This window comes from Scophthalmus maximus, chromosome 7, assembly GCF_022379125.1.
Source record: "Scophthalmus maximus strain ysfricsl-2021 chromosome 7, ASM2237912v1, whole genome shotgun sequence".
Classification (NCBI taxonomy): Eukaryota; Metazoa; Chordata; class Actinopteri; order Pleuronectiformes; family Scophthalmidae; genus Scophthalmus; species Scophthalmus maximus.
The window spans coordinates 26,967,501-26,982,500 of record NC_061521.1 but is presented as its reverse complement, the minus strand read 5'-3'; the positions used below and the strand labels follow the sequence as shown (position 1 = coordinate 26,982,500).

At 45.5% G+C, this 15,000-nt stretch overlaps 1 protein-coding gene across 1 annotated transcript in view; it reads right to left on the bottom strand.

The window, feature by feature from the left end:
• The window catches only part of LOC118315797 (receptor-type tyrosine-protein phosphatase beta), a 29,456-nt gene that overhangs the window by 3,328 nt on the left and 11,128 nt on the right, over nt 1-15,000 (bottom strand). The window contains exons 11-24 of the mRNA XM_035643384.2: nt 14,111-14,374; nt 13,718-13,981; nt 13,322-13,585; nt 11,021-11,284; nt 10,263-10,532; nt 9,906-10,169; nt 5,376-5,642; nt 4,983-5,273; nt 4,591-4,869; nt 4,362-4,511; nt 3,820-4,081; nt 3,433-3,530; nt 3,245-3,350; nt 1,038-1,115 (exon numbers count right to left, since the gene is read on the bottom strand). Of these exons, the coding sequence (XP_035499277.2) occupies nt 1,038-1,115; nt 3,245-3,350; nt 3,433-3,530; nt 3,820-4,081; nt 4,362-4,511; nt 4,591-4,869; nt 4,983-5,273; nt 5,376-5,642; nt 9,906-10,169; nt 10,263-10,532; nt 11,021-11,284; nt 13,322-13,585; nt 13,718-13,981; nt 14,111-14,374 (3,121 nt within the window). The remainder of the gene's footprint in view (nt 1-1,037; nt 1,116-3,244; nt 3,351-3,432; nt 3,531-3,819; nt 4,082-4,361; nt 4,512-4,590; nt 4,870-4,982; nt 5,274-5,375; nt 5,643-9,905; nt 10,170-10,262; nt 10,533-11,020; nt 11,285-13,321; nt 13,586-13,717; nt 13,982-14,110; nt 14,375-15,000) is intronic.

The window sequence follows — 15,000 nt, the reverse complement described above, 5'->3', positions numbered from 1 at the left end:
CAGATCAGTGTGATCTGGATGATCGGGTGAAGAGAGAAACCTCCAGGTGGTGAGATGACAGGGAAGGCTGCCGGACAGACCTGGTTAACCCAAATGAGTAGTTAGGGTGAATTGGGAATGTCTGGCAGGATCCCTGTCCATGAGGTCTTAAACTCCCACCTCATTCATCCCCAAGGAGGCCGAGGACATGGAGTCAGGGTGGGCCATGTTCAGAGCCTCCATTGCAGAGGCGGTGGGCAGAAGAACCTAAGAAGCTGTAGGTGGACACCGGCTTGAGGGAAGCCGTCACACGGAAGAAAGCCGGTGGTTCTCCTGAAGCAGCGGAAGGAAACCAGGAGGCCAGGAAGGATGCATCATCAGGTGTGGGAGGACTTTGGGAGGGCATGGAGAAGGACCTTGGGTTGGCCTCAAAGAAGTTCTGACAAACCATTCAGCATCAGGAAAGTAAGGCAGGGCTTGGCCCAGGCAGTCTTCTGTCGGGAAGGGGAACTTCTGACCCGGACTTGGGTCACTTTGAGTACTTTGGGGAGCTCCTGAACCCGTCCTACATCCTACGGTCTCCATGGGTTTTGGCAGAATTGGGAAAGGCGTATGACCTTGTCTCCTGGGGAGCAACCTCAGACCTGCATCTCTGCTTTTGTGGATGATATGGTTCTGTTGGCCTCATCAGACCAGACGCAGTGGGAAGCCAAGTGTGAAGCGGTTTGGTATCAGCACCTCCAAATTTGAGGACATGGTTCTCTGACAGAGGATGGTGGATGTTCTCTCCAGGTTGGGGACGAGTGAAGGAGTTCAAGTATCTCAGGGTCTTGTTCATGGGAGATGGATGATGGAGCGGGAGATGGACAGGCGGATTGGGGTTGCTTCATCAGTATGTGATAGTTAGTATTAGTATGTAGTAGTACTACAGAAGTATTACAGTACTATTACTACAGTCATCTTACAGTGGTATTAGAATCATCTCAGTATTGCAGTAGTATCAAAGTATGAGTAATATATTTGACATATTACAGTAGTAATTACAGTAATTATCATACCCTCTGACCCCCAGGTGAATTCCTGATGTTGCTCTCTCTCTCCTCACACTCATTCTGACGGCCGCTCTCTCGTCAACACTGAAACACAAATCAGCTCGTCAGTTACTACAGCTCGTGAGCTACTACAGCTCATCAGTTACTACATCTCTTCAGTTTCTACAGCTCGTTTGTTACTACAGCTCGTCAGTTACTACAGCTGGTCAGTTACTACAGCTGGTCAGTTACTACAGCTCATCAGTTACTACAGCTCATGAGCTACTACAGCTCATGAGCTACTACAGCTCATCAGTTACTACATCTCTTCAGTTTCTACAGCTCGTTTGTTACTACAGCTCGTCAGTTACTACAGCTGGTCAGTTACTACAGATGGTCAGTTACTACAGCTCATCAGTTACTACAGCTCATGAGCTACTACAGCTCATCAGTTACTACATCTCTTCAGTTACTACAGCTCGTTTGTTACTACAGCTCGTCAGTTACTACAGCCGGTCAGTTACTACAGCTGGTCAGTTACTACAGCTCATCAGTTACTACATCTCTTCAGTTACTACAGCTCGTTTGTTACTACAGCTCATCAGTTACTACAGCTGGTCAGTTACTACAGCTCGTCAGTTACTACATCTCGTCAGTCACTACATCTCGTCAGTCACTACATCTCGTCTGTTACTACAGCTGGTCAGTTACTACATCTCGTCAGTCACTACATCTCGTCTGTTACTACATCTCGTCTGTTACTACAGCTGGTCAGTCACTACATCTCGTCAGTCACTACATCTCGTCAGTCACTACATCTCATCTGTTACTACAGCTGGTCAGTCACTACATCTCGTCAGTCACTACATCTCATCTGTTACTATAGCTGGTCAGTCACTACATCTCGTCTGTTACTACAGCTGGTCAGTCACTACATCTCATCAGTTACTACAGCTGGTCAGTCACTACATCTCATCTGTTACTACAGCTGGTCAGTCACTACATCTCGTCAGTTACTACAGCTGGTCAGTCACTACATCTCGTCAGTCACTACATCTCGTCAGTTACTACAGCTGGTCAGTCACTACATCTCGTCAGTTACTACAGCTGGTCAGTCACTACAGCTGGTCAGTCACTACATCTCGTCAGTCACTACATCTCGTCTGTTACTACAGCTGGTCAGTCACTACATCTCGTCAGTCACTACAGCTGGTCAGTTACTACATCTCGTCTGTTACTACATCTCATCAGTCACTACATCTCGTCTGTGACTACATCTCGTCTGTTACTACATCTCGTCTGTTACTACATCTCGTCAGTTACTGCATCTCGTCTGTTACTGCAGCTGGTCAGTTACTACATCTCGTCAGTTACTACATCTCGTCTGTTACTACAGCTGGTCAGTTACTTCAGCTGGTCAGTCACTACATCTCGTCTGTTACTACAGCTGGTCCGTCACTACATCTCGTCAGTCACTACATCTCGTCTGTTACTACATCTCGTCGGTCACTACATCTTGTCTGTTACTACATCTCGTCTGTTACTACATCTCGTCTGTTACTACATCTCGTCTGTTACTACATCTCATCAGTCACTACATCTCGTCTGTGACTACGTCTCGTCTGTTACTACATCTCGTCTGTTACTACATCTCGTCAGTTACTGCATCTCGTCTGTTACTGCAGCTGGTCAGTTACTACATCTCGTCAGTTACTACATCTCGTCTGTTACTACATCTCGTCGGTCACTACATCTTGTCTGTTACTACATCTCGTCTGGTACTACATCTCGTCTGTCACTACATCTCGTCTGTTACTACAGCTGGTCAGTTACTACATCTCGTCTGTTACTACATCTCGTCTGTTACTACATCTCGTCAGTCACTACATCTCGTCTGTGACTACATCTCGTCTGTTACTACATCTCGTCTGTTACTACATCTCGTCTGTTACTGCAGCTGGTCAGTTACTACAGCTGGTCAGTTACTACATCTCGTCTGTGACTACATCTCGTCTGTGACTACATCTCGTCTGTTACTACATCTCGTCTGTTACTACATCTCGTCTGTTACTGCAGCTGGTCAGTTACTACAGCTGGTCAGTTACTACATCTCGTCAGTTACTACATCTTGTCTGTTACTACAGCTGGTCAGTTACTACAGCTGGTCAGATACTACATCTCATCAGTCACTACATCTCGTTACAGTGTGTCTCAGGGTGTCAGTAGATACTCACACTTTGCGAGCCTTGTGTCTGCAGACGAGCAGAGCGGTGACTCCCACCATCATGACGATTAGGAACAGACCAGCACTGACGCCCTCGATCACTCCGCTCAGAGGCTCTGCAGGATACAAACTACTGTCAGACACAGTCAGACTCGTCTCACTGTTGGTTTGACCTGCGATGAAACGTTTCCTCCTCACCGGCTTCGGTGACCACGGGCAGCGACAGGTACGTGTCGGCGTACAGAGGAGAGGAGACGGTGGAGTCGAACAGCTGAGTGAACGCTCGAACACCGAGCCTGTCCAACACAAACAGCAGTTGTTCAGAACTCGTCATGTTTCAGTAGATTATATTATCTGTCACATCTCCCCTCATCTCTCCAACCTTCTTTCTTCTTGATGATGTTGCAGTTCATATAAATGTCTTTGTACAAACACTTGTCTGACTGGATCTTTCATCCCCTGACTTCAGTTGCTCCAGTGATATTTACACATTTCTCCCAAAAGAAAAAATGCAATAAAAGAAACATGAAACAGACAAAAGGTTGAAGATTCCTTAAATATTGGTCTTTTTCACTTCTTCAGTACCTGTAAGCAGTTTTAGGTTTCAGTGGCCCATCACAGAAGAGGTTCAGGTCTCTGCTGGTCTCTGGATCTCTGCGGTCACAGGTTCCCCCCAGCAATTCCATCCCCGTCCCCACACTGACCTCGAAGCTGTGGGAACTGTCGGGGCCCTGATTGCAGTCACTGGGGAAGTAACTGGTCTGGTAGGATGTGACGGAGCTGTTGGACTTGTAGTCCAGGTAGGAGGGCAGAGGATGCTGCTGCTTCGGCTGCACGTTGTCAAAACCTCCAGAAGTCAACGAGATGAGGAAGTCACTGTCGCTGCCTCGAGGAGAAACACTCGGACAAATCTACACATGTGTACATGTATGTGTACAGGTTCAGGTACAGGTACGGGTATGTGTACGTCTACAGGTTCAGGTGCAAGTACAGGTACAGGGTCAGGTACGCGTACAGGTTCAGGTGTGTGTCGAGTACCTGTATGTGTGCATGTTCAGGTTCAGATACATGTACGTGTATGTGTACATGTTCAGGTACGGGGTTCAGGTGCTGTCAGGGTGTTGTACCTTCCGACTCGGTCACCACCACGGTGAAGAACCGGATGGCTCCGTTGACGTCACTGAACCAGCTGCAGTTGAACTTGAAGAAAATGGAGGTCTTGGTCACCACAGCTGACTTGTCACTGACCCGTGTACTGAGGCGTGGGGCCGGGGGGCCTGGGGAGAGACACTTGTAATCATTTATTGACATGGTAAGAAGTGCGTCTGCGTCCTGTTCTGGTTCTCGTCCACTTACGGTCGATCATGGTGACCACGCTGTCCCGAGCCTCCTCGCTGGTCGTCCCGTCAGAGATCACCTTCACAGAGACGATGTAGCGTTTGTGAGGCTCCAGCTGAGAGACAACGTAGGTGCTGGAGTTCCGTCCGGTGCGTCTGGAGTAGACCAGTGTCCGAGAGTCCTGGTGGAGACACTCAACGGTGTAGGAGTCATAGTCGGCCACCGGAGGCGCCCAGGAGCAGGAGATGGAGGTGGAGCTCTGAGGGCGACAGTGGAGGCTATGGACTTGCTCGGGTTCTATAGCAGGAGACAACGACACGTCAACATTATAAACACTGAGCAATGGAAGTCTTAATTCCGAGTTCTGAGATTATACTGGAATGCTCAACCCGAGTTCTATTGACACCTACTGGTGCGGATGCTGTTGTTAATGGGGATGCTGTAGGTGGGCGCCGCCCGGGGCTCCATCACCCCGCTGACGGTGCGGAGGCTGAAGGTGTAGCGTCGTCCGGGGAACATCCCAAACAGGATGCGGCTGCCGGACGTCCGGCTGTGGTAGGGGTTGATGACGGACAGCTGGTCCCCGGGGGTCCACTGCAGGTCGAAGTCGTCGTAGTCAGAACCGGTGGGGCCGCTCCACGTGATCTCCAGCGACGTGTTGGTGATCCCCCCAAACAGGAAGGAGGTGGGAGGTCTTGGAGCTGGGGGGGATTGTTTATATATTAATTGTCTTATTCAGACTTTTCTACAAACATTAAAAATTATTATTATTATGTTGATGATCCATGATGCATCAGTCTCACCAGTACGGCCCCAGGTGTCGGCCCTGTTGCTGAGTTCTCCGCTCACACTCAGAACCTCGGCCCGGTACAGCCTTCCCGGGACCAGGTCTGAGAAGACGAACTCGGAGACGTCAGAGCCCAGATGCTGCTCCGCCTGCCGGGAGCCGTTGGGGTTGAAGAGCGACAGCAGGAAACCACTCAGATCACCGGCACCACGATCCCAGTTCACCAACAGAGCGTCAGACTGATTCGCACTGCGAGTCCTCAGAGACAGAACCGCTGCTGGAACTGGAGACAACACACACGGTCCTGACACCAGAGATCAGAGACCCCCCTCACCTGTCCTCCGCCCACACCTGTCCTCTCCTCTGTCCTCCCCCTCACAACTGTCCTCTCCTCTGTCCCCTCACCTGTCCCCCCCTCACCTGTCCTCCTCTGCCCCCCCCCCCCCCCCCACACACCTTTCAATTCAATTCAATTCAATTTTATTTGTATAGCGCCATATCACAACATACATTGTCTCAAGGCACTTTACATAGTGAGGTCAATATTACAATATTACAGGGAAAACCCAACAAATCCCACAATGAGCAAAGCACTTGGCGACGGTGGAGAGAAAAAACTCCCTTTTAACAGGAAGAAATCTCTGACAGAACCAGACTCAGTTGTGGGCGGAGCTTCTGTCTGGACCGGTTGGGGTGAGGAGAGAGAGGAGGAAGAGAGGAGAGGTGGGCAGAAAGAGGGTGGGAGGAGAGACAGTAGGAGAGAAGAGAGAGAGAGGACAGTTGTACAACCGCCGCTGTAATCTCTACCAGACTGATACTTATAATTAAAAAATACAATTATGTTGTTGTCATTATTAGTGATGATATTAATATTAATATTAATAATAGCAATAATAATAATGACGGGTTTGGGTCCTGCAGCTCTGGGGTCAGAGATACACTAGGAGAGATAGAACACACAAACAGGGTTAGTGACATGTACTGTAAACATATCGGGGGATGGGGGGGTAGTATAACAGTTGCTTTAATTTCTACCAGACTGATACTTATAATTAGTGAAAACTGATACTTATAAATACAATGATGTTATTAATAATAATGATAGTAATAATAATAATGACGGGTTTGGATCCTGCAGATCTGGGGTCAGATCTACTAGGGGAGAGAGAAAACAGAGTTAGTGACATGTAATGTAGATACATGGGGGCAGAGAGAGAGAGAGAGAGAGAGAGAGATTGAAAAGGTGGGAGAAGGAGAGAGATATAAAGGGAGAGAAAGAGGGAGAAGGAGAGAACGGGAGAGGGAGAAAGATGCTCATGATATAAGTTCCCCCAGCAGTCTAGGCCTATAACAGCATAATAAAGAAATGGTTTATTAAACACCTGAGCAGTTCTAACTATAAGCTTTATCAAAAAGGAAGGTTTTAAGTTTAACTTTAAATGTAGACAGGGTATCTGCATCCCTGACACAAACTGGGAGCTGGTTCCAGAGGAGAGGAGCCTGGTGGCTGAAGGCTCTGCCTCCCATTCTACTTTTACAGACTCTGGGAACCACAAGTAGTCCTGCATTTACAGAGCGAAGTGATCTATTGGGATAATATGAAACTATGAGCTCTGTAAGATATGATGGAGCTTGATTATTAAGGGCTTTGTAGGTTAGGAGCAGATTTTTGAATTCTATTCTGAATTTTACAGGAAGCCAATGCAGAGATTCTAACACTGGAGAAATATGATCTCTTTTTCTAGTTCCTGTCAGAACTCGTGCTGCGGCATTTTGGATTAACTGGAGGCTTTTCACAGACTTATTGGGGCATCCTAGCAGTAATGAATTACAGTAGTCCAGTCTAGAAGTAACAAAAGCATGGACTAGTTTTTCAGCATCCTTTTGAGAGAGGATGTTTCTAATGTTCTTGATATTGCGCAGGTGAAAGAAGGCTGTCCTAGAGACTTGTTTCATGTGTGAGTCAAAGGACATGTCCTGGTCAAAGGTAACTCCAAGGTTTCTCACAGTAGAGCTGGAGGCCAAGGTAATGCCATCCAAAGTAACTATATGATCAGATAATGTTTCTCTGAGGTGTTTAGGGCCGAGTATAATGACCTCAGTTTTTTCTGAGTTTAGAAGTAAAAAATTATAAGTCATCCAGGCCTTTATGTCTTTAAGACAATCCAGAAGTTTGTCGACCTGATTAGTTTCATCTGGCTTTATAGATAAATACAGCTGGGTATCATCAGCGTAGCAATGGAAATTGATGCGGCGTTTTCTTATAATATTGCCTAAAGGAAGTATATATAGAGTGAAAAGTATCGGTCCCAGTACAGAACCTTGTGGTACTCCATGTCTCACTTTTGTATGAATGGAAGATTTGTTATTAACGTTAACAAACTGAAATCTATCAAATAAGTAGGACTTAAACCATTCTAGTGCTGTTCCTTTAATCCCAATGTGTTCTAGTCTCTGTAACAGAATTTTGTGATTGATGGTATCAAATGCAGCACTAAGATCTAAAAGGACGAGAATAGAAACATATCCACTGTCTGAGGCCATGAGACGGTCGTTGGTAACCTTCAGTAGTGCTGTTTCTGTACTATGATGTTTTCTAAAACCTGACTGAAAGTCTTCAAGCAGACTATTCCTGTGTAAATAGTCACATAACTGGTTAGCAACAGTTTTTTCAAGGATTTTAGAGATAAAGGGGAGGTTTGATATGGGTCTATAGTTAGCTAAGGTATCTGGGTCCAGAGTTGGTTTTTTGAGCAGAGGTTTAACTACTGCCACCTTAAAGGCCTTTGGTACATAGCCTGTCAATATAGATAAATTGATCTGATCTAATATGGAATTATTAATTAAAGGTAATACATCCTTAAATAGCCTTGATGGAATAGGATCTAAAAGACAGGTTGATGACTTGGATGAAGTGACAAGTGAAGTCAGCTCAGCCAGATCTATAGGGGAGAAGCATTCTAAATAAAAATTAGGCGATACTATTGGTTCAGAACCTACAGTACTGGACCATGTGCCATTAGTGGGAAGAAGCTGGTAAATTTTTTCTCTGATGGTAATAATCTTATTAGTAAAGAAACTCATGAAATCATTGCTACTTAGAGTTGGAGGAATAGACTGTTCAGTAGAGCTTTTACTCTCAGTCAGCCTGGCTACAGTGCTGAAGAGGAACCTGGGGTTGTTTTTATTTTCCTCTATTAGTGAAGAAAAATAATTGGTTCTGGCATTTCAGAGGGCTTTCTTATATGTAATTAAACTATTTTTCCAGTCTAGGTGAGAATCATCTAGACTATTGGAACGCCACTTCCTTTCTAACCTACGTGACGTCTGTTTTAAAGCGCGTGTCTGTGCATTAAACCATGGAGCTATCCTCCTCTGTTTGACTGTCTTCTTTTTCAGAGGGGCGACAGTGTCAAGTGTGGAACGTAGTGAGGCTGCTGCACTATCAACAACATCATCAATTTGTGTGGGAGTAAAGTTTTGATAACGATCCTGCACTGTATCGACACATGGCAGTAGAGTAAATAACGAAGGAACTGTTTCTTTGAATTTACTAACAGAGTTTTCTGATAGACACCTGCTGTAATAGAACTTTTCTCCAAATTCAGTAAAGTTAATAATGGAGAATTCAAATGTAACTAAGTAGTGATCGGACAGAGGGTTTTGAGGAAATACTATAAGATTGTCAATGTCTATGCCATAGGTCAGAACGAGGTCGAGGGTGTGATTAAAACAGTGAGTGGGTTTGTTTACATGTTGAGTAAAACCAATTGAGTCTATGAGCGAATTAAAGGCAGAACTAAGACTGTCGTTGGCAACATCCACATGAACGTTGAAGTCACCCACTATAATAACTTTATCTGTGCTAAGCACCAACTCAGATAAAAAGTCTGAAAATTCAGATAAAAATTCAGAGTAAGGGCCTGGTGGTCGATAAACAACGACTACAATAACTGGCTTTTGACAATTCCAGCTAGGGTGAAGGAGGCTAAGAGTTAGGCTTTCAAATGATTTAAAACTATGGTTAAGTCGAGCGTTAAGCAATAAGTCTGCTTGGTAGATTGCTGCTACTCCTCCTCCTCGTCCTGTGGTCCGAGGAATATGAGTATTATTATAAGAGGGAGGTGTTGATTCATTTAAACTAACATATTCTTCTGGCTGTAGCCAGGTTTCAGTCATACAGAATAAATCAACGTGCTGATCAGTTATCAGATCATTCACTAACAAAGATTTAGATGGGAGTGACCTAATATTAAATAATCCACATTTTATTGTTCTATTGTTAGGTTCATTTATAGGCTTTGTGTTGATCTTCATGAGATTTGTGTGAATTACACCTCTTTTATTTCCCTTTGGATTAGATAGTTGAAGTGGTCGTGGGGCAGAAACAGTTTCTATGGGGTTTTGTGGGGGTGACTGCTGTAATAGAAGCGCAGAGAAGCGTGTAAGACTGCAACTCTGCTTCCTGGTCCCAACTCTGAAAAGTCACGGGGTTGACCGTCTAGGTAACCGAGTCAGGTTTCTACAAATGAACACCCCCCCTCACCTGTCCTGGCCGAGATGGACGACTGATTGCTCTGCTGTCCACTGTGGGTGAGGACGACCACCCTGTACGTGGCCCCGGGTCTGAGACCCTGGAAGGTGACCTGCTGGCTGCTGGACGGGACTCGTCGTCTCTCCTGCAGCGAGTCGTCACGTTGATACAGGAGGACCTCGTACAGGTCAAAGTCTCCGTCCGGTGCGGACCAGAGGAAGGACAGACCGGTGGTGGTGTTGGACTTGATGGACAGGTCGCTGACGGCTGCGGGGCCTGAAGGGAGGGGGAACTTGAGCTGTCACTCAGGTCTCCTGATGTGTCGTAATAAACCACTGAACCATCTGAGTAGGAAACGCAAAGTCTTACGTGTCCGAGCCTCGGCGCTGACCCCCTGGCTGTGGACCCCCCCGCTGGTGGTCTGGACCAGGACTCTGTACTTCCTTCCCGGGGTGAGGCCATCAACACTACATCTGGTGCGACTGGAGGGCTGCGAGGAGTTTGTCACCAGACAGCCTCGGTCATCGAGAACCTGCAGGACGTATCCGTCAGCCACACCCAGAGCTTCCTGCCAGCTCACCTGGAGGCCGCAGGTAGTGTCAAGGGTCCTCACCAGGACCCCCGTCACTGCAGAGGGCACTGCACACAGGGAGGGGAGGGGTTAATTAACTGGCCACTAGATGTCAGCAGAGACGCTGGTTCTCACACTGTACAGGATTGTTTTCATGTATTAAAGTACTACAAACTGCTGTACATGTACTACAAACTGCTGTAAAAGTACTACAAACTGCTGTACATGTACTACATACTGCTGTACATGTACTACAAACTGATGCTACTATTCTGACCTGATGTTTGCTGTACATACTGTGTACAAGAATCATCTGTAAAGGTGTAGTACAGGTGTAGTGCAGGTGTAGTAGAGGTGTAGTACAGGTGTGTAAAGGTGTAGTACAGGTGTAGTACAGGTGTGTAAAGGTGTAGTACAGGTGTAGTACAGGTGTGTAAAGGTGTAGTACAGGTGTAGTACAGGTGTAATACAGGTGTGTAAAGGTGTAGTACAGGTGTAGTACAGGTGTGTAAAGGTGTAGTACAGGTGTAGTAGAGGTGGGTCCAGGTGTTCTGACCTGTGCGTCCTGAGGCGTCATTGTTGTTGACCAGCTCTCCGCTCACTGACTGCACCGTCACATTGTACCTCTGTCCCGGCTGCAGGGAACCAAACGTCACCTGGTTCTGGTGCTTGAGGACACGTCGCATGTCCAGTTGTCTGACGTCCCTGAACAGAAACACTGAAAATCCGTCCACGTCTCCCGGACCTGGAGTCCAGTTCACCTTCAGACTGCTGGTGTCGCCTCCGTTACTGACGTGGATGTTCTTCACTCTGCTGGGAACTGAAGGAGAGAGAAGCACAGACACAGTCTGAGCTGAGGTCACAACTTGTCTTTATACAGTCAGGGATCGTCTTTATATACAGTCAGGGATCGTCTTTATATACAGTCAGTGATCGTCTTTATATACAGTCAGTGATCGTCTTTATATACATTCAGCGATCGTCTTTATATACATTCAGCGATCGTCTTTATATACAGTCAGCGATCGTCTTTATATACATTCAGCGATCGTCTCTACATACAGTCAGTGATCGTCTTTATATACAGTCAGTGATCGTCTTTATATACAGTCAGCGATCATCTTTATATACAGTCAGCGATTGTCTTTATATACAGTCACTGATGGTCTTTATATACAGTCTCTGATCGTCTTCATATACAGTCTCTGATCGTCTTTATATACAATCAGCGATCATCTTTATATACAGTCAGCGATTGTCTTTATATACAGTCACTGATGGTCTTTATATACAGTCAGTGATCGTCTTTATATACAGTCACTGATCATCTTTATATACAGTCAGTGATCGTCTTTATATACAGTCACTGATGGTCTTTATATACAGTCAGTGATCGTCTTTATATACAGTCACTGATCATCTTTATATACAGTCACTGATGGTCTTTATATACAGTCAGTGATCGTCTTTATATACAGTCACTGATCATCTTTATATACAGTCAGCGATTGTCTTTATATACAGTCACTGATCATCTTTATATACAGTCAGCGATCGTCTTTATATACAGTCACTGATCGTCTTTATATACAGTCAGTGATCGTCTTTATATACAGTCTGTGATTGTCTTTATACACAGTCAGTGATGGTCTTTATATACAGTCAGTGATGGTCTTTATATACAGTCAGCGATCGTCTTTATATAAAGTTAGCGATCGTCTTTATATACAGTCAGCGATCGTCTTTATATAAAGTTAGCGATCGTCTTTATATACAGTCAGTGATGGTCTTTATATACAGTCAGCGATCGTCTTTATATACAGTCGCCGATAGTCTTTATATACAGTCAGTGATCGTCTTTATATACAGTCTCTGATCGTCTTTATATACAGTCAGTGATGGTCTTTATATACAGTCAGTGATGGTCTTTATATACAGTCAGCGATCGTCTTTATATACAGTCAGTGATGGTCTTTATATACAGTCAGCGATCGTCTTTATATACAGTCGCCGATAGTCTTTATATACAGTCAGTGATCGTCTTTATATACAGTCTCTGATCGTCTTTATATACAGTCAGTGATGGTCTTTATATACAGTCAGTGATGGTCTTTATATACAGTCAGTGATCGTCTTTATATACAGTCTCTGATCGTCTTTACATACAGTCAGTGATGGTCTTTATATACAGTCTCTGATCGTCTTTACATGCAGTCAGTGATGGTCTTTATATACAGTCAGTGATCGTCTTCATATACAGTCAGTGATCGTCTTTAAATACAGTCAGTGATCGTCTTCATATACAGTCAGTGATCGTCTTTAAATACAGTCAGTGATCGTCTTTATATACAGTCTCTGATCGTCTTTATATACAGTCAGTGATCGTCTTTATATACAGTCTCTGATCGTCTTTATACACAGTCTTTGATCGTCTTTATATACAGTCACTGATGGTCTTTATATACAGTCAGTGATCGTCTTTATACACAGTCAGTGATCGTCTTTATATACAGTCTCTGATCGTCTTTATATACAGTCAGTGATCGTCTTTATATACAGTCTCTGATCGTCTTTATACACAGTCTTTGATCGTCTTTATATACAGTCAGTGATCGTCTCTATATACAGTCAGTGATCGTCTTTATACACAGTCAGTGATCGTCTTTATATACAGTCTTTGATCGTCTTTATATACAGTCAGTGATCGTCTTTATATACAGTCAGTGATCGTCTTCATATACAGTCAGTGATCGTCTTTAAATACAGTCAGTGATCGTCTTTATATACAGTCTCTGATCGTCTTTACATACAGTCAGTGATTGTCTTTATATACAGTCAGTGGTGTGTGACCTCTGACCTGTGCGTCCCTCTATAAACTGGGCTCTCTGGTTCGGGCCACTGAAGGTTGAGACCAGGATCTTGTACAGTCGTCCAGGTGTGAGTGACGACAGGACACACTCCCCCACGCTGCTGCCGAGGGCGACGGGAGGAAACACCTTCATGTCGTTGAACAACAGCTGGACCTCGTAGTGATCCACATCACCCAGAGCCTGCGACCACGTCACCCTCAGCTGCTCCGTCCCGAGTCCAGCCAGCATCAGGGTCCGCACCGCCGCCGGGACTACGGGAAGAGGAGAGGGGCGGGACTTAGAGAGCGCTGGTTAACACGCTAAACATTCACACGCTTAACACGCACGTTAAACTACAAATCTTTAGCCCACTGCACGTAGGTCAGAGGTCAGAGGTCACTCACAAGTCCTGCCATGGGTGGAGGCGCTGGTTTCATATTTCCCGCTCTGGGTGATGACCAGCACGGTGTAGAGTCGTCCAGGCACCAGGCCGTTGAACACACACTCGTTCTGCGTCTTCAGAACCGTCTGGTTCTGCAGGAACATGTTGTTGTGTTTGATGAACACCTGGTAAAGGTCAAAGTCTCCGGCCGCAGGTCGCCAGTACACCTTCAGGTAGTCGTCCCGGGCAACGTGGGTCGCCGTCGGGTTCTGGACCTGCGACGGCTCTGACAGAGGAAAGTGAAGCATGAAACATCTACGAGTCACATGCTGTCTTCAATGTCTTCAGACATTATCATCATTATCCGATTCAGGCTGAGACTGACAGCTCCAGAACCAGGAAGTGATGTTCTTACGTGTCCTTTCCTGGACGAGGGTGTGGTTCTGGAAGCTGCCGCTGCGGGAGGCGATGGAGATGTCGTAGAGGCGTCCGGACACCAGCGAGTTGAACACACACTCTGGACTGGACTTAGAAACGGCCAGAACGTGGACCAGCTTCTCCCGGTCCCTCAGAGTCACCAGATAACTGTCGACCTCACCTGCAGCCGGACGCCACGACACGCTGAGGAAGTCTGTCCGACCGTTGTTACTGACCGTCACCTCACCCACGGCTGCCGGGACTGAAGGGGGGTGTAAGGTTATGATGTTATATGAAAGGTTATGACAGTGACCTGTAGAGGTGCGTCTAAGAATATGAAGAAATATGTAAGGCTTCATGTTGAGTGTTCTGAAACATCCTGGTTTTAGTTTGGACCCTCGGGTCAAACCATGTAAATAGATGTTCAATAAGCTTCAGGACGATAAAGGTCAAATAAATATGGATGACGTGGAGTTGAACTGGTTTGATCTGGTGACTGTTCACACTCGTCCTGTTTGTTACCGACTGTGTTCGAGTCACTACATGAGGTTAAAACAACGAAGATCTGTGATGAAACCTAAAGACAAACATAAGGGATGATTCCTCGACAGCAAACTCCTGTCCTCATCCCGACAGGAAGTCTCTGACAGGAAGTCTCTGACGGGTTTTTTATTGTTGTTCCCGACAATTCCTACAAATTCTTACTTTTCAATAATAATCTGTTATTAGTTTAACACACACACAAAATATGACAACAATTTCTGTGTGTGTGTATGTGTGTGTGTTAGTTTCTCATGACAAAATATTTGAAAGTAGAAATAAAGTAATTCATAATAAATGATAAATAAATAGTCAAGTATTGTGACTATTGAATAAAACCTGGTCTCC